At 51.3% G+C, this 24,744-nt stretch overlaps 1 protein-coding gene across 1 annotated transcript in view; it reads right to left on the bottom strand.

Moving 5' to 3' along the window:
• The window catches only part of CAPN2 (calpain 2), a 61,097-nt gene that overhangs the window by 17,904 nt on the left and 18,449 nt on the right, over positions 1-24,744 (bottom strand). Inside the window, exons 3-10 of the mRNA XM_003930314.4 lie at positions 11,733-11,851; positions 10,378-10,511; positions 8,833-9,001; positions 6,947-7,030; positions 4,805-4,890; positions 3,706-3,780; positions 2,812-2,972; positions 169-338 (exon numbers count right to left, since the gene is read on the bottom strand). Of these exons, the coding sequence (XP_003930363.1) occupies positions 169-338; positions 2,812-2,972; positions 3,706-3,780; positions 4,805-4,890; positions 6,947-7,030; positions 8,833-9,001; positions 10,378-10,511; positions 11,733-11,851 (998 nt within the window). The remainder of the gene's footprint in view (positions 1-168; positions 339-2,811; positions 2,973-3,705; positions 3,781-4,804; positions 4,891-6,946; positions 7,031-8,832; positions 9,002-10,377; positions 10,512-11,732; positions 11,852-24,744) is intronic.

The raw sequence follows: 24,744 nt of genomic DNA, 5'->3' as shown, positions 1-24,744 counted from the left end.
TCCCTGCATGGGCTTCTCCTGAGCCTGGCCAGGCTGGTAGCTTTGCTTTTCCTTGGCAAAGCTCCCTCTCTGGGATCGCATCCTCAGTTCTGCCTCTGGGGTCAGCTTTCCATGCAGGGCTGAGACAAGCAAAGGAGGAAGGCAGGCAGGACACCCTGCTCTCTGTACCTCGTAGATGCCAAAGCCGATGGTGTGCATGTCCTCGCCCATCTTCCTCTGCCGCCGCCGGTGCTTCTGAATGAGCCCCACCAGGAAGGTGCAGCCGCTCTCCCCGTCCTCCTGGTCTTCATCCTCCTCCTCCAGCTTGATCAGGTACTGAGGGTTCATCCAGAATGTGTCTGTAGCCAGAGGAGGGTAGAGGAACCCAGCCCTGAGCAGACATGCATGGGGGCGGGGACAGCTGCAGGGTGGCCCTGGTCTCAGGCTTGGAGGCTTCTGAGAGAGGGATGGAAATGAAGGGAGATTTCGGGAGGTGGCGGGAGGTGGCAGGAGATGGAGGAAGAGGGAGGGAGATGGAGGGAAAAGGCAGGAGGTGGCGGGAGACAGTGGGAGATGGCAGAGGTGGCAGAAGATGCTGGGACATGGAGGGAAATGACCGGAGATGGTGGGAGATGGCAGAGGATGAGAGAAGATGGTCAGAGACAGCAGGAGATGTTGGGAGAGGCTGGAAGGTGACTGGAGATGACAGAAGCAGAGGAACCAGGCTCGGGATGCAGACTGCAGGCCTTGCCAGGCTGGGGACAGGTGGCGGTGGCTGTGGAGAGAGGATAGACTGGACTTGTCTGAATCTAACAGGAACCTAAATTAGCTTTAGAGAGAACCTTACAGTTCTCTCTCTCTGGCTCTCAGGCTGGCTTGTCTTGGGGAGTGGTGTGTCACCCGGGAAGGCAGGGTGGTTAGGGCTGTGACTTCCCCTCATGGTACCTTCTCGTCACTGGGCTGTGATGGAGGGTCGGAGGTGGGGCTCGCTGGCCTGGGGGACTCAGGCCCCTGCTCCCCGAACTAGCCAGTCTCCGCCCCCTCGGTGAGCCTGGAGGCCAAGAACATCCTGTGTCTAATTCCAGTCTCTGGTTCTGCGTCCCTTGTCCTCTCAGGCCTATTTCCTTGCTCTCCTCCTGAGGGCCCCGCCCTCCTTACTTCCAAAACCCATGTATTAAAAAAATTTAAGATTCATTCATGTTTAAGGGGAATTATGCTAATCACCTTTCCATACCTAATGGGATAAAACCCTAACTGTGAAATTAAAGGCACTGTCTTGTGTAGGGGTTGGCAGCGGTGGTCCTGCAGGCTGCCACCTGCTTTTGTAAGTAACGCTTTATTGGAACATAGCCACAGCCGTTTGCGTAAGTTTGGCTGCCTTTGGGTTATAGCAATAGGGTTGCTGCTGTAGAGACCTGAGTGGCCCACAAAGCCAAACGTATTTACTATCTGGCCCTTTAGAGGGAGTTTTCCGCTCCTGATCTGGTGGGTAGGAGAGGTCCTTTGTCGGGGGCAGAGAGCCTTCCCAGCACCTCTGGGACTGCCACTTGGTGGCTGCATACTTGAGGTGAAGGAGTCAGAGCCCCAGAGCTGTAGGTCGGCTAGTTCCAGTCTGACTCCTTGCTCTGTGGCCCTGGTACACTAATTCGAGCCTCAGTTTCCTCATCTGTAACAGAGAATCACTATGTGACCATGACCTGCCGCCATTGTACTTACAGAGTGACCCCATAGTCACGGGGCCTGGGTTCAAATCCCAGCATGCCCTGCAGCCTTCGGCAAGTCACCAGCCTCTCCAAGCCTCGGTTTCCTCATCTTAAAGATGGAGGTGACAGGAAAGTGCCTGCCTCAGAAATTTGTTGGGAAGATTAGATAGACTATTATATAGGCTGAATATCCCTTCTCTGAAATTCTTGGGGCCAGAAGTGTTTGATTTTGGACTATTTGTATAAACATAACATGTCTTGGAAATGGAACTCAAGTCTAAAGACAAAACTCATTTCTGTTTCATATATAACTAATACATACAGGCTAAAGGTAATTCTATAGCATATTTAAAACAGCTTTGTGCATGAAACAAAGTTTTGACTGTGACTGTCACCTGAAGCCAAGTGTGGAATTTTCCACTTGTGGTGTCACGTTGGGGCTCAAAAAGTTTTAGATTTTGGAGCATTCAGATTTCACATTTTCAGATGAGGGATCCTCACGCTGTGTACTAAGCACTTAGGACAGTTCCAAGCACTGAGGCTGTGCCCCGTAACTGGCAGATGTTATCATGATCGACAACTGCTGACGGACTAAGCCCTGAAGGCAGAAGAATCAAGGAGCTCAGCAAAGGCTGGACCCGAGGAGAAGTCTTCACCCCCATCTGCGCAGGGCCCAGTCAACATTTGCGGATTGAATTGAGCATCCAAGAGATTATGTGGCACAAACAGGGCTTGACATGTGGAGGCCTCCCTGGTTCGGGGCAAGGTTCCCATGCGGGCTGGCTGCCTGGGTGTGGGGTGCATAGAGCGGCTCACGGCTGTGAAGAGGGATAGAACACTGCTCCTGTGAGCATGGCGGAGGGTCATGGCAGGTCACAACGGGCACCAGGGAATCTAGGGCCTGGAGAGGACATCACAGAAATTGTAGGTCTTGGGTTTGGCCTGGGTAGGGCAGCCGATGAATGCAGGAGGTAAGGGACTGAGAAAGAACAAGGCTCAGGGAGAAGGAAGACAGAGAGGGTTTTGGTGAGCGGGAGCTGCCCCTGCGGCTGCCTGCTGGGGGGTGGCGCACAGGGTGGGGTAAGGGGAGCCTTGGCCTTTGGTGGCCCCACATTGCAACAGCCCTTACTCGGGTAGTTCCTGCAGCCTCCCGCGGTGGAGCCCCGCCTCCAGTTCCCATCCATCTTGGTGAGTTTCCACTTCTTGTAGCTATCACTGGTGAGGGTGTCCGGGGTCAGGTTGCAGATTTCCAGGCGGGAATAGTGCCTCAGGAAGTCACCGAAAGACATCCTGGCAAAAGCGGAGACACAGCCATCGCAAGGGATACGAAGACACACTGGTAAGCCTTGACTTTCCACCAACACCAGACCAGGAGCTACCCAAAGCCAGGCAGAGCAGCTCGTTGGAGCTGAGTGGGTGGGAACCAGGTTCAGAATCAGAAGGCCCAGATTCCAGGCCTGGCACTGCAACTTTCTAGCTGGGTGACTTTGAGCAAGTTACTTAAACTTCTTGAAGCTCAGAACTCTCATCTGCAAAAATGGGAGCCATGCCCATCAAATATGACAATAATGGGTGCCATTTGGTAAAGTGCATGTGTGTACAGGTGCAGGTGGTCCTTAGAGTGGCACAGACACACGGACATGTGGGTCCATTGCTGCTTACTAAGGGGCCCGTTTCTTAAGGGGTTGGGATCAATCTCCAGGAACCTGGAAGAGAAAGGCCCCATCTTTCCCTTGTTTCCTCCTGGGATCTGAACATTACCAGAGGAATTCCTTTTAGCCTTTTTGCGAAGCTGCTCGGCTTATAAACCCCATTGTCAAGATGGACCACTGAAGGGGCTTAAGAATGTCTTATAGTGGGGGTCTTATAGTGAATTGACAATATCAACAAAAGCAAGATCCTACGCTCCTGCGTCCTCCACATGGTAAACTCACTTTTGGCCGACACTCTTTCTTATTAGGAGTTTTCTAGTACAGAATGTTGGGGCAGACAGAGCTTTCCCTGAAGCCTCCACGAATCTTACCAGAATTCTCCATCTTCATGCCGTCTGGTCAGCCTTTCTCTCTCCTCTGGGTCTATAGTGTTCCAGCTTGGGCAGCTGGAACAAAGGATTGAGAGAGGCATTAGTGTATGATGATTTCTCCCCACAGGTCCCAGAGTTGAGGAAGAGGGACATCTGCCCCCACCTCTGAGGGCTCAGGCTCCAGAAACGGGAAAGCAGCCCACATCTGGCTAAGAGCTGCATTTAAATTCTCTTACAGAACTTTAAAGGCTACAGAACACTATTCAGATGCACACCAGGGACCAAAGTGAGAGGGTGAGTTGTCCTGGAAGACAGTGGAAGGAAGAGTCCAGAAATGAACACAGTCCATTAGAGGGAGACTGAGTAGCATTAGTTGCCCAGTTGAGATGGGGCCTGGCAGCTCTTTTAGGGGCAACTGAAGATCTGATGAGGAGCGTCTGGTCTTGGCCTCTGCAGCTGGCCTGGGAAGCCTCGGCAGGTGTGTCTCTGTCCATGGAGCAGAAGGACCTGGCGCTGTACACAGGGGCAGTGCACAGGATAGACTAACCACTGCCTGAGCTTCGGCTGGAATTACACACAGGCCTCCGCACTGCCCACCTCTCCAACCTGAGGCAGAACAAGCAGGCTGAGGTTGCCACAGCAGACGCTCAAGCAAGTGTTTACCCCAAACAGCTGAGGTTTCAACAGGCCTACCAGTGAGCCCTGGCAACCAGCAGGGGGATGCTTGCCTGGTTTTTGGTACAAAGTTCATATCCCTGGAATAGAAGAAGCTCCTAGGGGACGGTGGGGTGTTTTTTTTTTCCCTGAAAGCCCCATAGAAGGGTGGTTCTGAGCCAGGGAAGGGATGAGCCAAGAGGCAGTGAAAGGAATGAACTTCAAGGAGCAGCTTAGGGCCTGGAAGAAGGCCCTTAGGCTGCTGGAGGAGTGTCCTAGTCAAAAGACCCTTTGAGGGGCCCCTGTCCATGGGTCTCTCTCCACGTGGCCTGGGCTCTCCAGGCCGTATTTCTCAGCATAATGCACATGTCTTCTTCTTTCACCCTCTTCAAGAGCCTCCAGCACCACACCCCCCGGCCCGGGCCCGAGGCCTGCCCCTCCTCACTTGTCATTCCACCTCCCTGTCCACTCCACTTCTCCCCAGGGATTTCGGATTCGGATCAGTTTCTGTAGGCTTCCGTTACTTTCAACCTGCAGGATTAGATAAGAGGGAAGTTGAGTTCAAGCCGGGGCTATAAAGACTTGGGCCCCAAACCCCCTTCTGCATGAGCCAGGAGGTATGGGGGTGAGGACGGTGGGGAGGGTTTGGGGGTTGAGTCCACATATGTGGGAGGATCACAAAAGCTAGAGGGGGCTTGGCACCCAGATCTCTCGCTGCTACCCAGCTTTAGAAAATGAGAATTAAAGCTCCCAGGATCCAGCTCTTGGGAGATGGGGCTGCTGGCGCTTCACCTCTGAGCCTCAGCTTAACTGACTAGTGCTTTTGTTAAAGGAGCTCAGGGAAGCTTGACCACCTGTTGGTGATAACAGCCACATGCAGCGAGTGAATTCTGATTGAGTCCTGGATAGGGCAGGGGTGGGTAGCCAGAAAGGACATCTGGGGCAACTGGGAAAATGTTAATATGGACTTTATAATAGATGACATTACTGAATTAATGTTTATTTTCTTAGGTGTGGGAACAGTAGTGGAATTACTTGAGAGAATGTACTTCTTCATAGAGGATAAATGCTGAAGTATTGAGGAGGGAAGTGTCATAACGTCTGCAACTTGCTTTCATGTGGCTCAAAAAAAGTGCACATACAGAGATAAAGCAGGCGTGGCAAATGCTAGCAATTGGTGAATCTAGGGGAGTGGCAATTGGATAGTTATTATGCTAGTCTTTCAACTTTTCTGCAGACTTGAAAATTTTCAAATAAAAAGATGTGTGTGTGTGAGGGCGGTAGTTAAAAAAAATCAAGGTGGCTGGGTGTGGTGGCTCACGCCTGTAATCCCAGCACTTTGGGAGGCCAAGGCGGGCGGAACATGAGGTCAGGAGATCAAGAACATCCTGGCTAACACGGTGAAATCCCATCTCTACTACAAATACAAAAAAATTAGCCGGGCGTGGTGGCACGTGCCTGTAGTCCCAGCTCCTCAGGAGGCTGAGGCAGAAGAATTGCTTGAACCCGGGAGGCGGAGGTTGCAGTGAGCCAAGATTGTGCCACTGCACTCCAGCCTGGGCAACAGAGCAAGACTCCATCTTCAAAAAATAAATAAATAAATAAAAGGTTTTAAATAAAAGAACATGCAACATGCAGAAGACCTGGGTTCTAGACTGGGTTCTGTAATTAACAGTGAACTGGAGCTACTTGCTTTTTTTTTTTTTTTGAGACAGGGTCTTTCTTTGTCACCAAGGCTGGGGTGCAGTGGCATGATCATGGCTCACTGCAGCCTCCACCTCCCAGGCTCAAGTGATCCTCCCACCTCAACCTCCGGAGTACTGGGATGACACCTCACCTGCATGTCACCATGCCCGGCTAACATTTTTTTGGTAGAGATGGGTTCTTGCTGGGTAGCCCAGGCTGACTGGTCTTAAACTCCTAGGCTCAAACGATCCTCCCAACTCGGCCCCCCAAAGTGCTGGGATTTCATGTGTGAGCCACCTTACCAGCCCATAATATTTGCAATAACAATAGTGATCACAACAGCAAGGACAGCTACCTCCTTATATAAGATGTGTGAGGCACCTCTGAGCACTTCACATATATTAACTTGATTGAAATTAATGGATATTAATATCATTTCCATTTTTAAAATGAGGAAAGGAAGGGACAGAAAGTTCAAGTAACTGGCCCAGGCCACACAGCTGGTAAGAGGCAGATTTGAATATGGGCCCGAATGCTTTTCTGAGATCAAATGTGAAAGCACCTTATAGAGTATAAGACACTATTCCAATGCATTGTTTTATTGTTTTTAGCTGATCAAAATAGTAAGGTCGTAACTATAAAACGGTAAAATCTCAAACAAGCAAAACCTGGGCCCCTGGCGACGGCCACTGAGGCCACCAGGGGGCAGTGCGGCGCACCCGGCGCCAGGGCTGGAAAGAGACTCGCCCCCGCCCCTCCCCCCCGGCTCGGAACTTCAGGGGTGCGGGGCCCGAGTGCAAACGGGACCACCGTGGGGCCGCGCGGGCCCTTGGGCATCACCACAAACTGTGGCCATCGTGTTGGGACAGCAGGACCCCTGCACATCCGCGCCGGCCGTTACCTCCTCGGCTCCGGTGACCGAGTACGCGTGCCCCTTCACCAGCTTCTGACCCGTGATGGCCTCCGAGTCCGCAGCGCTGGTGATCTGCAAACACGGCAACCGTCAGCCCGGCCGCGCCCGCTCCCCCTCCCTCGCTCCGGTCCCCGGTCCCCGGTCCCGCAGCCGGGCGGGGCCGCAGGACGCACTAGCGCAGGCGCCGAGGCCTGGGGCCCGGGGCTCAGGGCTGCGCTTTCTTGCACCTGGAGAACCCTGCCTACCGCGTTCACATGCTGAATGCCGAGAATAACCAGAGAAAAGGCGGGATGCAACCCTCCGGCGGAGCGAGCACACGCGTTCCCGCGTGAATAGCGCACCCACAGATTTCTGCAGGCTGGGGAGGGCGGGAAAGCGCACCGCCGAGACAGGGCCAGTGGGGGTCCTCGAAAGCGCAGGGCTGACACCCAGACAGCCTCGAGTGGCCCAGAGGCACTGAGCACAGTCCTCGCCCCACCACCAGCCCATGCTCTGTGGTCTGGCCCAGCCCAGCGGCAGGGTTTACACCAGGAGGGTTCTTTGCTCTAGTCTGAGTCAGGATTTGCTTCTGTTTTAAGAACTCCTCACAGCCTCCCCTTTCCCCCATCTATTCTGATGGAGGTTGAGCCTGGGAAGACAGGCCGGAGTAGAAAGGGTCTTCTGCCCCCACGTGTTCTGCTGATACACTGAGAATTCCTGCCTAGGGTGTCTGACCGACATTTTGGCTCCAAAAGCCAGGGCTTCTTATCTCTGTCCCCGGCAGAGACCAAACCTGGATGGGATAAAGCTCAGAGGTTGGGCACAGCGTTTGCCCCAAGACTCCTGGGCGCAGTGCCCACCTCCCATCCCCTGGTGAGGGTTGTCAGCAAGGCTATTATGAGGAAATGGTTCCTCCTCTTCCTTCTGAATTCTCCCACAGACCTATGAGCTCTGCAAGAGTCCAGGGCAAGGCTGCACAGCCCTGCGGATGGAGGGGAAGGTGGCAGGAGCAGCGGGTGGCAGGGGCTCCCAGGGAACCTGTGATCAGAGGGGTGGGGGTGACTCAGAGCAGGCTGACAGCGGGAAGCACTGGAGGCACCACCACCCGAGGCATTGCACCTCCGACAGCCTCACTTTCGTCTGGCAACCCTTGGTTTCCAGGTGATGAGCAATAATGGTCGACATCCACCATAATAAAGGCTCAGAAACCGATACCCCAAGAGATGCACTTTGAAATGCTGAACTGAAGAAGCCTCAAGATCTTGCTGACCTCCCCTTTCCTTCTCTCAATCCACTCTCCCACAAAGCACAGGAGGAAGCTATTCTCTGAAGTTCCCTCACCTGCCTAAAGCCTAGACCTGCTAAAGACGAAAACAGTTACCTCTGGTCCTTTCCTTGAGTTTTTATGAACTGAACTCGTACTGCAGGAGAAAGACCAGGCTGTCAACATGCCTAGACAGACTTGTCACAAACCACTGTCGGCTCTGCAGGCCCAACAGACTTTACCACAGGCTGTTTATGTTCTTTAAGGCCATTGAATTCCCCTAAAAATCATTTACGACATCCCTAAAATCATCCACACCTCCCCATCTCCCTTCCCCTATGAGGAAGGGTGTATAACCATCTGCATCCCAATGCATGGTAGGAAAATCACTTGTGATTCTCCCCACGCACATTAATACATTTGTATGCCATTTCTTTTTTTTTAGTCTTCCTTTTGCCAGCTGATTTTCAGCAAACCTTCAGAGGGTGGAGAGAGGTTTCCCTCTGGCCCCTTCGCGGATGAGGGCTGCATTACATTGTACACAGCAGCAGTGGGTTCCCTTGGGCACTGTGGGAGCCTCCCTTAAGCAAGAGCAGGTGGAGTGAGGCTAGGGAAGGCAGCCTGGACTTACGTCGATGGAGCAGCCAAGGAGAGAGCCTTTTTCCAGAGCTTTCTGGATGATCTTGAACAGGTTGGGAGGGGGCTTCTTCAACTCATACCACTCAGCAATGCCTCCAGTGAAGTCTTCAAAGCCCTCAGTGGTGGCGCCCCCTGAGAGCGCTTCATAACATCCATTGATCCTACAAGAGGGGGTTACATGCTACCACTACCCTTGACACTACTGATGCTATAATCCCCCACCCCCTAGTATCCCTTAGGTTTGATGCTGCAGGGACCCCCTGCTCACATTCTCATTGGCCTTGTCCCCAGCTTGGGGTGCCCAGGAAGGCAAGATATGGTGTCCACAGTTGCCATTTCCCTGGTATTTTGTGTTTTTAAAAAAATCGTCAGGCCAGGTGTGATAGATCAGGCCTGTAATCCCAATACTTTGGGAGGCCGAGGTGGGTGGATCATTTGAGGTCAGGAGTTTGAGACCAGCCTGGCCAACATGGTGAAACCCCATCTCTACTAAAAATACAAAAAAATTAGCTGGGTGTGGTGGCGCATGCCTGTAGTCCCAGCTGCTCAGGAGGCTGAGGCGGGAGAATTGCTGAAACTCTGGAGGCAGAGACTGCAGTGAGCCAAGACTGCACCACTGCACTCCAGCCTGGGCAACAGAGTGAAACTCTGTATCAAAAAAAAGTTCTCACAGAACCTTAGAGTTGGAAGGACCTTAGTAATTTTCTGGATGAAACTCCCGTATTGATTCTTTCTACATCCTGACAAGAAAGGGGAGGTCTAATGGGTCGTTTGTCATTGATAGCTTAAAAAAGGGACACCAATTCAATAATGGAAGCGGTGTCCCCGAGAACCAGGCAGTGTGTTGGCAAGGGCTAAGTGCTCCTGACTCCTGATGCTGGAGCCCGGTGGCTTCCCTGAAGCATCCCTCAGCCCCCAGGTTCTCACAGCGGATCCCTCCTTCCTGGATTGAGACTGTAAGAAACAAATCCACTTGCTGCCTTAGAGTGGGGTCACTTTAATGGAAGGAGTCGGGCAGCATAGCCAACATGGGGCCATTCTGGAGAGGGGCAGGTGTGGGGCTTCCTACTGAGAATGGGCAGCCCTGGGCACTGGACGAACTCCACTGTGGGCAGCTGGGGTGGGAAGCAGCTGTGGGGAGGTGGGGAAGACACTGCTCATCAGTGACATCATCTATTCTGGGCAAGTTTCCTACCTCTGCAATGAATGTTTTGCCCATTGGCAAAAACTTTTTTTTTACTTGATACAAATGTGTCCTGCCAAGGAAGTAGAGCTCCTTCTCAAGGCCAGCACAACCAGTACCATAAGTTGTTCCTGTGCATTTGGCTAAAGATGGTGATAGCTGTCATTTATCAGCGCGCGGTGCGGCCAGGCACCGGCATGCACTATCCCCTCGCATTTAGAGCCGAATTTTGGCCGAAGGAGTCCTTCCATAGAAAAGGACTTCCACTCAAAGTAGTCCTGGAATAGGTCTTATTTTTTGGAATCCAGGACAGTAGGGGCAGGCCATGGGGCCAGGGGAGGCACGGCAACTTACTTGGCGTAGGCCTTCTCCAGCAGGGCGCTCCAGAACTCGCTCCCCTCAGCTGAATGCACGAAGAGCAGCTCCCCATCCTTGGTGGGCAGCCTGTCGTCCACCACCACCTCCACCCACTCGCCGTATTGCCAAAACTGCAGGACAAGAGGAGAGGTGGGCTGGAGGAGGAGCTGGTGGCAGTACTGGGACTCTGAGTCCCAATCCCTCAGCTGCCTCTGGCTCCCCTCGCTCTGATCCCCTGAAATAGCTTCCCTGAGCCCGTCCTGGGACGAGGTGCTCCCTTAACTCGCCTATGTAGGCCGAGTCTTCACTGAAAAAGCAAAGACAGAGGCGCCTGTCCATCCCTCCAAATCTACGCCCGCCTCTTTAGCATTCTGCCCTGCACCTTAGGCTTTTTTTCTTTTTTGAGACCACGTCTTGCTCTGTTGCCCAAGCTGGAGTGCAGTGGTGTGATCTCAGCTCACTGCAATCTCCACCTCCTGGATTCAAGTGATTTTCTTGCCTCAGCCTCCTGAGTAGCTGGGATTAAAGACACGTGCCACCACACCCAGCTTTTTTTTTTTTTTTTTAAAAGTAGAGACAGGTTTTCCCCATATTACCCAGGCTTATCTCGAATTCCTGAGCTCAAGCAATCCATGTGCCTCGGCCTCCCAAAGTGCTGAGATTACAAGTATGAGCCACCGCACCTGGACTGCCTTTTCTTTTTCTTTTTTTTTTTTTTTGAGGTGGAGTCTTGCTCTGTTGCCCAGGCTGGAGTGCAGTGGCACTATCTTGGCTCACTATAACATTTAGCTCTTGGGTTAAAGCGATTCTCCTGCCTCAGCCTCCCAAGTAGCTGCTGAGACTATAGGCGTGCACCACTATGCCCAGCTAATTTTTGTATTTTTAGTTGAGATGGGGTTTCGTTATGTTGGCCAGGCTGGTCTCAAACTCCTGACCTCAAATGATCCACCCACATAGCCTCCCAAAGTGCTGAGATTACAGGCATGAGCCACCACACTCAGCCAGCTTTTTCAGTTATTTCTCATTTACTAGCATAAAAGGAGGAGAACTTTAACGTTTTGTTTCCAACTTCAAATAATACAGTTTTTTTTTTTTTTAACTTGGGAATTATTTCCTGAACACTTTGCTCTACCTTCCTTTTTCCATGTCCCAAGAAGCCCCCCAGAGCCATCCTGGCAGGGTCCCACGTTGGGTAAGCCAGAAAGCTTCCTGGTCTCACCCAGTGTCCTTTGTAGAACAGCGTCGGTCTTGGGAGTCTGCAAACACCGGGGACTGATGAACCCAGCCAAGCCAGGAGACTTCCTAGCCCCCCGGACCTGATGAGGAACCACTTGAGCCAACCATTAAGTTACCTGGAAGTGGAAGATCCCTGCATAGTTCTCCTGGAAGCTCTGGTTTAGGGGGACGACTCGAGCCAGGATTTCTTCATTCAAAGTGAGGGAGGCAATGGCAGCCAGCAGCCAGCAGTCACCTGTGAACACAGCACAAGGAGCTGTTTATTAGAGGGTCTCAGAACCAGGAGCATGTTAAAAATCTTGTCTCCACGTCTGGGGGCTTGAAGTCTAAGACAACCCCTGAGCAGACAGAGTGAAATTTCAGGCAGTCCCCCTCTGAGGGTTGCGTCAGAGGGTCTGGGTGCTATTAGGTTGGTGTGAAAGTAATTGCAAGTTTTGCACCAACCTAGTCTTTTGAGGGAAATGCAAAGGGAGAAATGTTTTTGCTGTGTTGTGGTTGGGCAGAGATGGGAAATTCCATTTCCTCAAAGACCCAGAAGTCTGGCGGCCCAACTGTGTCCTCAGAGCCCAGCCCTGCCCGATTCGCGGCAGAGGCTCCACAGTGAGCACCCGTGGAGGGAAGGAGACCAGCGCAGTTGCAGAGGCGTCTGAGCACACAGGCTTTGGACAGGAGCTTGAGCTGGCATGGCGGTGTGCGCCTGGCGTCCCAGCTATAAGATGAATGCTTGGGCCGCGGAGGTGGGAGCATCCCTCGAGCCCAGGATTTCAAAGCTGCCGTGAGCCATGATCGCACCATTTGCACTCCAGCCTGGGCAACTGAGGGAGACCCTCATCTTTAAACACACACACACACACACACACACACACACATTTATAAAGCGGAGTTGAGTGAGAGAAAGGAAACGTAGTGCTAGTCGGGAAGGGGACAAACGTTGCACGCCTCCTAGGAGGAGGATCCAAGACAGGAAAAGAGGCTCCGGCGGGGAGTATAATTGTAGGAAGTGGGGAGCAGTGCAGATGGAAAAATCCTGAGACAGAGGTAGAAGGCTGGATTATCTCCAAGAGTTTCTGTTCAGAGGGCAGAGGTCACTTCAAGGGGTAGACGAGGACGGACACAACGAAGTGAGCAGCTGGCCAGGCAGCCTGGCCCTCTCGGAGCCTCAGGACCCTTCCCCACGACGTGGATAAGTGTGAGGCATAATGAGAGCAGGTGCGTAACGCACTCGGCACCCATTTGGCGCCAAGTGCTAGGTTCTCAGCACAGCAGACACCACAATCATTTCATGCAGTTAGAAGCAAGCTGATGCCAGCGACAGCACCCAGATGGTTTGCAGGGAGGGGTCACCTCCACCACAAAACAAAACCAAAGTGGAATGGGGCTGGGAAGAGGAGAGGAAGTTTACTCCATTCTTAAGGAATGCACGTTCCTACAATTTCCCATGACAATCATGGGAAGTAGTCTCAAAGGAGTTTCACTGTTAGATTTATTTTCACCAAAGGACAGGTTTATTGAAAATGTTACTGAAGACTAGGCACAGTGGTTTGTGCCTGTAATCTCAATACTTTGGGAGACCAAGGTCGGTGGACTGTTTCAGCACGGAGTTCGAGACTGGCCTTGGCAACATGGCAAAATTTCATCTAGACAAAAAATACAGAAATTTGCTGGGTGTGGTGGTGGGCGCCTGTGCTCCCAGCTGCTTGGGAGGCTGAAGTGGGAGGATCGTTTGAGCCCAGGAGGTGGAGGCTGCAGTGAGATATGATCATTATACCACTGCACTCAGCCTGGGTGACAGAAGAGCAAGACCATGTCTCAAAAATAAATAAATAAATATATTTACATATATATTTAATGCATTATTGTTATTGACATACATCAATTACACACACATATACATAGATATATGTTATTGAAGTTCCCTGAATTCTTTGGTTTTGTTTTCTTTTGTTTTTTGAGACAGAGTCTCGCTCTTGTCACCCAGACTGGAGTACAGTGGTGTCATCTCGGCTCACTGAAACCTCCGCCTCCTGGGTTCAAGTGATTCTCTTGCTTCAGGCTCCCAAGTAGCTGGGATTACAGGCACGCGCCACCGTGCCCGGCTAATTTTTTGTATTTTTAGTAGAGACAGGGTTTCACCATGTTGGCCAGGCTGGTCTTGAACTCCTGACCTCAGGCGATCCACCTGCCTCGGCTTCCCAAAGTGCTGGGATTACAGGCATGAGCCACTAGGCCCAGCTGAAGTTCACTGAATTCTTTGAATTCTGGTTGATGACTTAGCTTCCTGAGAGTTCCTGACCTAGCTTGTCCTGTTAGCACTCAGACATGGTTGCTTACAGCTCTTGGAGGCCTGTATGCGCTAATGACACATCTGTGGTAAGTGGAGACATACCTCCTCAGTCAGTCAGTCAGTAGCTGGTGGCACATGCCTGCAATCCCAGCTACTTGGGAGGCTGAGGCAGGAGAACTGCTTGAACCTGGGAGGTGGAGGCTACAGTGAGCCAAGAGTGTACCACTGCACTCTAGCCTGGTCAACAAAGCAAGAATCTGTGCTCCCAAAAAAGATGAGAAAAGAAAAAAACTGGGCATGGTGGCTCATGCCTGTAATCCCAGCACTTTGGGAGGCCAAGGTGGCTGGATCACGAGGTCAGGAGTTTGAGACCAGCCTGGTCAAGATGGTGAAATGCTGTCTCTACTAAAAATACAAAAATTAGCCAGGCATGGTGGTGGGTGCCTATAATCCCAGCTACTTGGGAGGGTGAGGCAGGAGAATCGCTTGAACCCAGGGGGTGGAGGTTACAGTGAGCCAAGATCACATCACTGCACTCTAGCCTGGGCAACAGAGCAAGACTCTGACTGAAAGAAAGAAAGAAAAGATAAAGATAAAAGAGGTCAGGTACGGTGGCTCAGGACTCTAATCACAGCACTTTGGGAGGCTGAAGTGGGCAGATAGGCTGAGGTCAGGACTTCGAGACCAGTCTGGGAAACATGTGAAGCCCCGTCTCTACTAAAAATACAAAAATCGGCCGGGCGCGGTGGCTCAAGCCTGTAATCCCAGCACTTTGGGAGGCCGAGGCGGGTGGATCACGAGGTCAAGAGATCGAGACCATCCTGGTCAACATGGTGAAACCCCGTCTCTACTAAAAATACAAAAAATTAGCTGGGCATGGTGGCGTGTGCCTGTAATCCCAGCTACTCAGGAGGCTGAGGCAGGAGAATTGCCTGAACCCAGGAGGCGGAGGTTGCGGTGAGCTGAGATCGCGCCATTGCACTCCAGCCTGGGTAACGATCGAAACAGCATCTCAAAAAAAAAAAAAAAAAAAAAAAAAAAATCAGCCGGGCATAGTGGCGCACACCTGTAATCCTAGTTATTCAGGAGGCTGAGGCAGAAGAATAGCTTGAACCCAGGAAGCAGAGGTTGCAGTGAGCTGAGATTGTGCCACTGCACAGTAGCCTGGGCGACAAAGCAAGACTCTGCCTCAGAAAAGAAAAGAAAGAAAGAAAGAAAAAGAGAGAAAGAGTGAGAGAGAAAGAAAGAAAAGAAAAAGGTAACATAAAAGAGGCCAGCCAGGGTGGCTCACGCCTCTAATCCTAGCAATCTGGGAGGCTGAGGTGGGCAGACAGCCTGAGGTCAGGACTTCAAGACCAGTCTAGCCAGCAAGGTAAAGCCCTGTCTCTACCAAAAATACAAAAATTAGCTGGGAATAGTGGCGCACACCTGTAATCCTATCTATTCAGGAGGCTGAGGCAGGAGAATAGCTTGAACCCGGGAAACGGAGGTTGCAGTGAGATGAGACTGCGCCATTGCACTCCAGCCAAATAAATAAATAAAAAACCCAAAAGATAAAAGAAAAAAATTATATATTTTTTACAGCCAAAGATTCAAAAAGTTTTTCATCAGTTTTCCAAATTCTGGAGTTGAGGGAGACTTAGAGGCCACTAAAGAATGTCTTGAGTTTTAAAAAGGTGGGAAGCGTTTGAAATCCTACTTTCTCACTTCTGATTCCTTCCCTCTTTTCCTCACCCCAATCAGCAACATATTTTGAACCAAGTTGGGAAGCTCCCTTACCCAGCTAACTTCTTTAATATCTGCTTGTATAAACTTTCTCAGCAACGAGATCTACATGGTTACACAAAGGCTTAGATGTGGTGGGTCTGAGCTAAAAGCCTCCTGTGCATTATCCTGTGATCTCACTTCACTGTCACAGAAGAGTCTGAGGTAGGTACTATTTTCATCCTATTTCATAGTTGAGGAAACTGAGGTTTAAGGAGTTGAGTGGATCACCTGAAGGTCCTAGCTAATCAGCGGCTGTCATGTCTATCTGCAAAGCACAGGCTTTTATGAATAAGCAAAACAGTCTCCTCTGCAAAGAGGCTGGTGTCAACTTCAAATTCACCTAATTCAAGGGACATTGTCTTGGGGACTTTTGTCCTTGAGAAGTGACTCAGTGGTGTTTCAGTGTCTGGGCTGTACAGAGTTCTCACTCCGCCCAGACCGCCCATGTCCACAAGAGGGTTCCTCCCCACAAGAAACCTGTTCTACAACCTCATCAGGTGTAGCCTTAGTCGCTCTTTCACAGCTGAGGGTCCAGATCCTTGGCTCTCCCCACTGAGGTCAGAATCTACCTTATGTAAAATACAAAAAACCTTCCTTCCAGATCATCCTGCAGTGATTTGTTCCTGGTTAGGTGACCTGGTTGAAGTACATGGCGTCTCCTCCCAGCAAAGCTTGTTTAGGGCAGTTATATCCTGGTCCACATAAAACAAGCCAGCTAGTTCAAGAAGGGTGGGACGGGCTAACTCCAGTGCTACAAACCGCTTTTGGCTTAAACTGTTTTTAGCGCCAGGAAAGCCCCGGAGAGGGTGCCTTCAATGACGGAGACCTCTCCTGGAATGTCGCCATATGGATGGGACCAGAAAAATAAAGATCTATAGGTTTTGACATTATGTATCTGCAAATAGTATTTTCCTTGGGCTCATTTTTTTTTTTTTTTTTTTTGGAGCAGGGGGAGCTTTGCTCTCCAGTCACATAAGAAATTTTGGCAGAGGGGAGGGTGGGATGGCTGCTCGGACCTTGGTGTACCTTCAGGACTGTCTGAAAGGTGCGCTTGGTACAACCAAAACCCCTGCCATCCTCTCCTGGGGGAATGTTCAGTTGTTATAAGCGCTTAGCCTTCCTGCTCAGGTACAAAATCTGTTTATGGGCCAGGCGTGGTGGCTCACACCTGTAATCCCAGCAGTTTGGAAGGCTGAGGTGAGTGAATCACATGAGGTCAGGAGTTTGAGACTAGCTTGGCCAACATGGCGAAACCCAATCTTTACTAAAAATACAAAAATTAGGCAGGTGTGGTGGTACACGCCTGCAGTCCCAGCTACTCAGGAGGCTGAGGCATGAGAATCTCTTGAACCCAGGAGGTGTAGGTTGCAGTGAGCCAAGATTGCACAATCGCTCCAGCCTGGGGGACAGAGTGAGACTCTGTCTCAAAAAAAAAAAAAAAAAAAAAATCTGTTTATGCTTGGCTATTCGTTGATAACCATTGATAATCTTTTGATCCTTAACTACTCCATTTATCTCAGAGCAGAAACTGTTGTCTTGGGAACTTAGTGCCTGGAGGGTGGTGAGCTGGAGTTGAATGCCAGGCACATTCCAGCTGCCTTTTCATTTCCAGTCTGTAACCTCCATCCTGCTGCCTGGGAGCTGACCTCAATGGGGGTCTCACCGGAGGTCCAGGGCCTGTAGCTGCTGGTGGGAGGAGTGCAGTGAGGGTGTTTCTTCCCTGACTGCTTCTGCGAGAGCATGGCTAGGCTCCAGGTGGCTGTGTCCTGTGACTGTGGGCACTGCTCCCTCCAGGGTACATCTGTACACGACCCAGTCCCAGTGCTGGAATCCTGAAAAATGCCCCCAACTCATAGATCCAGACCCTTTTCTGGGAGGGACTCAGCCATGCTTCCTCCTCGGATCACAGAAGACTCCAGGCACAAGCTGTTTGTCTCCAACGGTGTGCAGGGCTCCTCCGGCTGGGGTGCTGACCCTGTCAGTGGTTCAGCTTCTTCACTGACTCCAGGGTGTGCACGGGAGCCTGCCTGGAGGGGCTGGGACAATCATCTACCCCATTAAAAAACTGGCCTGTGTTCTTGACTGCAAAAACTCATTATCATAAAAATGCCATGTCCTCTTAAGTTAGCTTATAAATGTAATGTAATACTAACAAAAATAGGGATAGGGCTAGGCACGGTGGCTCATGCCTTTACCAGCACTTGGGAGACTAGGGCAACAGGATTGCTTGAGCCCAGGATTTCAAGACCAACTTGGGCAATATACTGAGACCCTGTTTCTATAAAAAATATTAAAAAAAAAAAAAAATTAGCCAGGTGTGGTAACATATTCCTGTAGTCCCAGCTATTCAGGAGGCTGAGGCAGGAGAATCACTTTGAACCTGGGAGGTCATGAGCTATGATTTACTACTGTACTCCAGCCTGGGCAACAGAGTAAGACCCTGTCTTAAAAAAAAAAAAGTAATAAGATTAAAAAATTTTTTTGAACTTAGCTGATTCTGATAAGTTTATTTAAAAATTAAATATGGGCTGGGCCTGGTGGTTCATGCCTGTAATTTCAGCACTTTGGGAGGCTGAAGTGGGTGGATCACAAGGTCAGGAGTTCAAGACTAGCCTGGCCAAGACGGTGAAACCCTGTCTCTACTAAAAATACAAAAATTTACCTCTATCAGATATTAAAACACATATAAAGCTATTGTAATTAAAACAGCATAGAAGTTGTGCCTGAGGATATACATAAATAAATGGCACAGAAAAAACCCTAGAATCAGACCTTCTCTGTGCTCCCCGGGGGCCACAGTGAGATTCTTTTATGGCTGTTGGGTGTCAGCACTAAGCGGAGGGCCCATCTGTAGCCCCTAAGGTGCTTTTGACAGCATGGATGCCCTTTTATTTCCTCTCCAGGTTTTAACATTCTCTTCTTTCTGGATTGTTTTTCTTTTAGAACTGACTGCTTTTCTTTACAATACATGGTGTTATTGTATTCTCTCTCTCTCTGACAGGCCTTATTTCTCTGTGGAATGAGCTAAGGCATATGTAAATACTAAGCGATTCTGCCTGTCACTGTAAAGCTCCGACTCCCATCTCTCATTTGCCTGACACCTGCCTCAGACCGTCCAGCACCCTGGACATGAGCAAGAACAAGTGTCAGAGCTGGGTCACTAGGGGACTCTGCTCATCCATGGGACAGATGGTGTCTCTGCAGAGGAGGAAGGTGGCTACCAATGGCATCTCCTGCTCACAGGGCCCTGGCTGTTGCTGGCCATGTTTATTACTAAAGGCAGTGGGTGAGGCCCTGCCTGGAGGCTCCTAAGCTGCCCTGTGAAGGTCCTGACCATGGGCTTGACAGACCGGCCATCCCTACATCCAGACTGCCCCCACACCCAGCCATGCTTCTGTCCTGGCACAGACCTGAGAGGCTGGGGATGGAAGATGGAGTTTTCTGCCTTGCTTCCTCTCCAGATAAAGCCCACGTGGGTGCCCCACGAGCCTCATGCATTGCCAAGCAGGGGCTGCCTACAGGGTGAGGATTTCAGGGGCTTCCTGGCCTCTTCCTCCACAAATCTCCCCTGCATCTGGTCTTAATTTCTTTATTTTTATTTTTATTTTTTTGAGATAGGGTCTCGCTCTGTCACTCAGGCTAGAGTGCAATGGTGCAATCATAGCTTACTGCAGCCTTGACCTCCCGGGCTCAAGTGATCCTCCCACCTCACCTTGTAGCGGGACTACAAGTACCTACCACCATACCTGGCTAATTAAAAATACTTTTTTGTAGAGATGTCTGGCTGTGTTGCCCAGGTTAATCTCAAACTCCTAGTCTCAAGTGATCCTCCTGCCTCAGCCTCCCAAAGTATTGGGATTACAGGAGTGAGCCACTGTGAGCAGCCTAGTCTTAATTTCTACAAGTGGCTCTCGCTCTACGTTTAGAGATCAGATGGGCTGCAAATACCCGTGGGAAAGCGAACCCTTGGATTTAGATGCTCTCGTGTGAAAAGGACTGAAAGCAGGTTTATGGCGGAAGATGGAAGTAGCAGGGTTCTGGGAGTCTGCAGCCAGCATTGTTGAAAGGAAATCACCCAGGGGAGGTGGTCCAGAGTCTCAAGGCCAAACCTGCCCCTGTATCTTTTGGTTATCTTGGAACTGAGATTTTCTGCCTTCCCAGATGGGGACCTCCAGGATCCCTGTGAAAGGCATGCGTTACTGGGGGCTGGTGGTTGCCTGCTCGCTCAAAGCACTAACCTCACTGCTTGATTCTGTCACCTTCCCACATATCTTTTTGTCTCTGGGCACCAGCAGTGACCTGCCTGGCTCCACCCTCCTGGGGTTCCTCACTTGGCTGCCCTCTCACTCCCCTTTGGCTGGCTTTGCTTCTCCAGCCCAGACCCTGGGGATCTCTCTTCCTGCCTCCCTTCCTGCCCAGGGCTGTGCAGTGCCCTTTCTACATTGTCCAGGACTCTCCAGCAAACAATCCCACAGGTGGGGGTCCCTGCTGGCCTGGTAGACAGAACCGGGCACACTGGGCAGGGGCACTGGTCACCTGGGTGAAGGGTCCCTAGTAGGTGGCAGGCTGGCAGGGGCAGAGGTACCTTTGCTGGTTGTCCCCTCACTGCTGGGCACAGGCCAAATGGCTCCACAGGGCACCCCACAGCCACATTGAGCCTTCAGGTGGTCCCCAAACCAGGAAGGAGTATGATGGAGAAAGATGATGTCCTAGATAGATCTAAGAAGCCGGATCAGAGGTTCGGGGGAGGGGCACTGGATATATGGTTAGAAGAACTGGATTTTTTTTTTTTATTTTTTGAGACAGAGTCTCACTCTGTCACCCAGGCTGCAGTGCAATGGCGTCATCTCAGCTCACTGCAACCTCCACCTCCAGGGTTCAAGCAATTCTCCTGCCTCAGCCTCCCGAGTAGCTGGGATTACAGTTGCTGGACACCATGTCCAGCTAATTTTTGTATTTTTGGTAGAGACAAGGTTTCCCCATGTTGGCCAGACTGGTGTTGAACTTCTGACCTCAGGTGATCCCCCCGCCTTGGTCCCCCAAAGAGGTGGGATTACATGCATGAGCCACTGCACCTGCCAGAGGACCTGGATTTTGGTCCTGATCTGGCCACTTAAAGTTGTGTGAGCTCGAGTACACTTCTTAGTTTCTCTGAGCCTGTATGTTCTCAGCTGTGGAAGGAGGATAGTGAAAAGGTGTATCCTTGGTGGGTTGTTAGGATCACGTGAGAGAAGGGAAACTGGGGGTCCACGGATGGGCTTCAGAGACCTGGAACCCCAAATGTTTTGTGCAAATTTGGCATACATGCAAACACGTGCTTTTTTCTAGGGAGAGCAGTCTGGTTTGTCTCCCACTCCCACCCCAAATGGTTAGGAAACACTAGAGCCAGAACGTGGAGTTCAAATCCTCACGGTGACCTGGGGAAATGACTTCATCTGTGCCTCAGTTTCCTCATATATAACATAGGTTTAATAATAGACTGTCTCATGGTGCTGAGAATTAAATGGAAAAAATATGCAAAGCTTTGAGAAAAGTATCTCCAAGTGTTTGCTATATTTATTTGCCAATTTTATAGGAGTGGGAACTGAGACCCGAGGGAAGTGGAGTCTTGACTGGTACATTGTGTGCCAGACCTTGGCCACATTTGGCAGTATTGCCCTGGAAATGGTGCCAAGGTTGCCCAGGGTGCTGGCTGGTGAGGGGCAAGGAGAGAGGGTTGTGGCTGAGGGGGGAATGTGGAGGGAGGGGAGCTTCAGGGCAGTGAAGGAGTGCATATGGGGCCTGTCTCACCATCTTGAGCCTCCCAAAACTCTTCTTTGGAAGCAAGGGGTGTCTGAGTAAGGAACAAATCAAGGTAAATAGTGAGCACTGGGCGAGGCATCGTGGTGTGCGCCTGTGGTCCCAGCTGCCTGGGAGGCTGAGGTGGGAGGACGGCTTGAGCCCAGGCGGTGGAGGCTGCAGCGAGCTGAGACAGCATGACTACACTCTAGTATAGGTGACATCTTGTGTAGGTGACAGAGCAAGACCCATCTCTTTTTTAAAAAAAAGAAAGTACTTTTTTTTTTTTTTTTTTTTTTTTTTGAGACGGAGTTTCGCTCTTGTTACCCAGGCTGGAGTGCAATGGCGCGATCTCGGCTCACCACAACCTCCGCCTCCTGGGTTCAGGCAATTCTCCTGCCTCAGCCTCCTGAGTAGCTGGGATTACAGGCACGCGCCACCATGCCCAGCTCATGTTTTGTATTTTTAGTAGAGACGGGGTTTCACCATGTTGACCAGGATGGTCTCGATCTCTCGACCTCGTGATCCACCCACCTCGGCCTCCCAAAGTGCTGGGATTACAGGCTTGAGCCACCGCGCCCGGCAGAAAGTACATTTTTTAAAAAACAGGTGAGCACTGAGAAGGGTATAGATAGAAAAGCATTTGCTAGAGACGTGAGTGTGGCCATTACAGAGAGGAGGGCTGCCCAGGCCTGAGCGGGTCTCCAGCAGGTCAGTCCAGCCTCCCCTGCCCGGCCCTGCAGTGCTGGATTGCACGGCTGAGAACTGCAGCTCCCGGGAGAGGCAGGCCTTGCAGTCCCTTCCCTGCTTTCCCCCTCGCATAACAGAAGGAAAGGGGGGCCTTTAACAGCCAACCCCACTTTTCCCTGCTCCCGAGTCTGCAGCCGGGGCGTTTCTCTCCCTGCACCCCTGGGCTGCAGTTCTCTCAGGGACGCTTACCACTTTTGCGCCTATGGCAGACAAGCATTCGTGTATCCATTTGTTCATTTGTTCAACGACTTTTTAGTGTCATTCTCTCTGGCCCATTCTGGGGCACCCACGGAGCGCACTGAAGCCACTTCTGCCTATGGGCCCCTCTCCGAATTCAAGCTTCCTCCACCCCTTCCAATGTTTGGGAAAGGAGGTTTGAGTTGGGTTTTTGATCCTTTAAGCACAGCGGCTGTCCTCTTCCAAGATCCAGGCTACCAGGGTAAGGGCTTCCCTGCCCCCAGCGGGGCCCCACGGAGAGCACACCAGGTACCCAGCCCTTCCCTCCACTCCAGCCCGCCCAGACCCCCTCTGAGGACAAGGCACTCCCAGACAGCCCTAATGAATGACTCCTTTAAACTCCAGGGCCCTCTGCTGAAAAGATAAATTCATTCAGGGCCATGTCAGTAAATTTCCAGAGGCACCCTAGCCTGGGTGTCCACGTACCGAAGGTTGGCTGTGTGACAGGCCCAGCCCATCCTGGGGGTGGGGGTGGGTGGGATGCAGCTGGGTTACTAATATTTGCGGCTCCTGGAGGTTTTCCAAGAGGAAAGCATAATATTTGCTGTGATTTTCTCCTTTCCCTTGCACCACTGCTACCTTGCCTTCACAAACAGAGGTGAGGCAGAGTTGGGAAGCTGGGGTGGAGGGGGCGCAGGAGAGGCGGGGCTGTGGCACACCTGAGCTGGCTGTGGCTCAGTCACACTAGAGTACAGTGGCTGACAGTCCTGCGGGCCGGGAGGTGTGTGGGCAGGCGGTGCTGGCTGTCACAGTGACACTCAGTGCCTGCGCTGGGAAGACTGTGCGCTTGGTAAGGTAAAACACACTTGAGATCACAGCAACCCAGAGGAAATAACCTGGAAAGTGCTTTTTCTTACTGTTTTCTTTAGTCCCCTTATTTGTATGCACAGCTGCTTAAAGAAGCTGATCCGTGATGATGCCAGAGCCTCCTGACCTCTGCCCCAATTCCAGAGGGAGATAAGACCCCCCGAACTGGCACAAGCTGGAACAGGTGATCCCTTGTTACCTTTAAAACTTTACCATGTCATTATAATGCTAATGTCCTCACCCGTAGAAGAAAATCGCTACTGTTTCTGAACATATGTCGGAGGCGTGTGAACCAGAGCAGCTCCATCTTGCACAGGGGCTGGGAAATGAGGCTGAGACCTACTGGGCTGCATTCCCAGAGGGTTAAGGCATTCTCAGTCACAGGGTGAGACAGGAGGTCGGCACAAGGTACAGGCCATAAAGACCTTGCTGATAAAACAGTTGCAGTAAAGAAGCCACTAAAACCAAACAAAACCAAGATGGCCGCGAGAGTGACCTCTGGTCGTCCTCACTGCTACACTCCCACCAGCACCGTGACAGTTTACAGATGCCATGGCAATGTCAGGAAGTTACACTGTGTGAACTAAAAAGGGAGGCATGAATAATCCAGCCCTTATTTAGCACATACTCAAGAAATAACCATAAAAATGGGTAACCAGCAGCCCTTGGGGCTGCTCTATGAAGTAGTCATTTTTATTCCTTTATTTTCATAATAAACGTGCTTTCACTTTACCGACTCACCCTGAATTCATTCTGGAGCAAGATCCCAGAACCCTCTCTTGGGGTCTTGATCAGGACCCCTTTCTGGTAACACGTGTCATACATTGTGTGGCGAGGCGTGTTTATGGCCTGCGCCTGAGCGTCTAGAGATGCCCGCCCCTGCACCCTGACCCTGCACACACTTACCACCTCCCCCCACCACACAACTCCTTACAACTCCCCAGTTCCCACGGCTCAGGGTGAAGGTGTGTTTAGAGTAAGAGCCCTCTCCTTCTCTTTTCCTGGTCAGGAATAAAAGCGCTTGCCTTTTTTTCCAACGGGGTGCTCTTTCTTTGCAACTGATACCAAGTAGGGAAGTCTTTATTTTTTTTCCAGCTCATCAGCTATCATTAGTGTTAGTATATTTTTATGTGTGGCCACACATCCCCCACCCCATGCTTCTTGGCTGGGGCCCAGCTTGCTCGTGCCTCCTGCAAGTCGACTCTGGAGGGGATGTGTCTCTTTCCCCTTCTATCTAGTCTCGGGTTCCTTGTTGGTGCATTCCTGGCTCTGCGCCAGGCCTGTGCTGGGTCTAGAGGAGACGGGGGCTGGCTCTCGGGCATGAGCTCACAGCCAGCAGGAGACAGACATGGAAGCAGTGTTGTGGATGATGGTGGTGAGCATGAGGCTTTGAGTCTGAACAGGGCAGACTGAGACCGTAGGAGGACGGAGGGGCGAGGAAGGCTTAGAGGGGGGTGCTGGGTGACCAAGGGCAGGGGGCACTTTCAGGGAGAGGGAAGGTCAAG

The sequence above is a fragment of the Saimiri boliviensis genome, chromosome 14 (genome assembly GCF_048565385.1).
Source record: "Saimiri boliviensis isolate mSaiBol1 chromosome 14, mSaiBol1.pri, whole genome shotgun sequence".
NCBI classification, from domain to species: domain Eukaryota; kingdom Metazoa; phylum Chordata; class Mammalia; order Primates; family Cebidae; genus Saimiri; species Saimiri boliviensis.
This window is presented reverse-complemented; position numbering and strand designations above follow the sequence as displayed.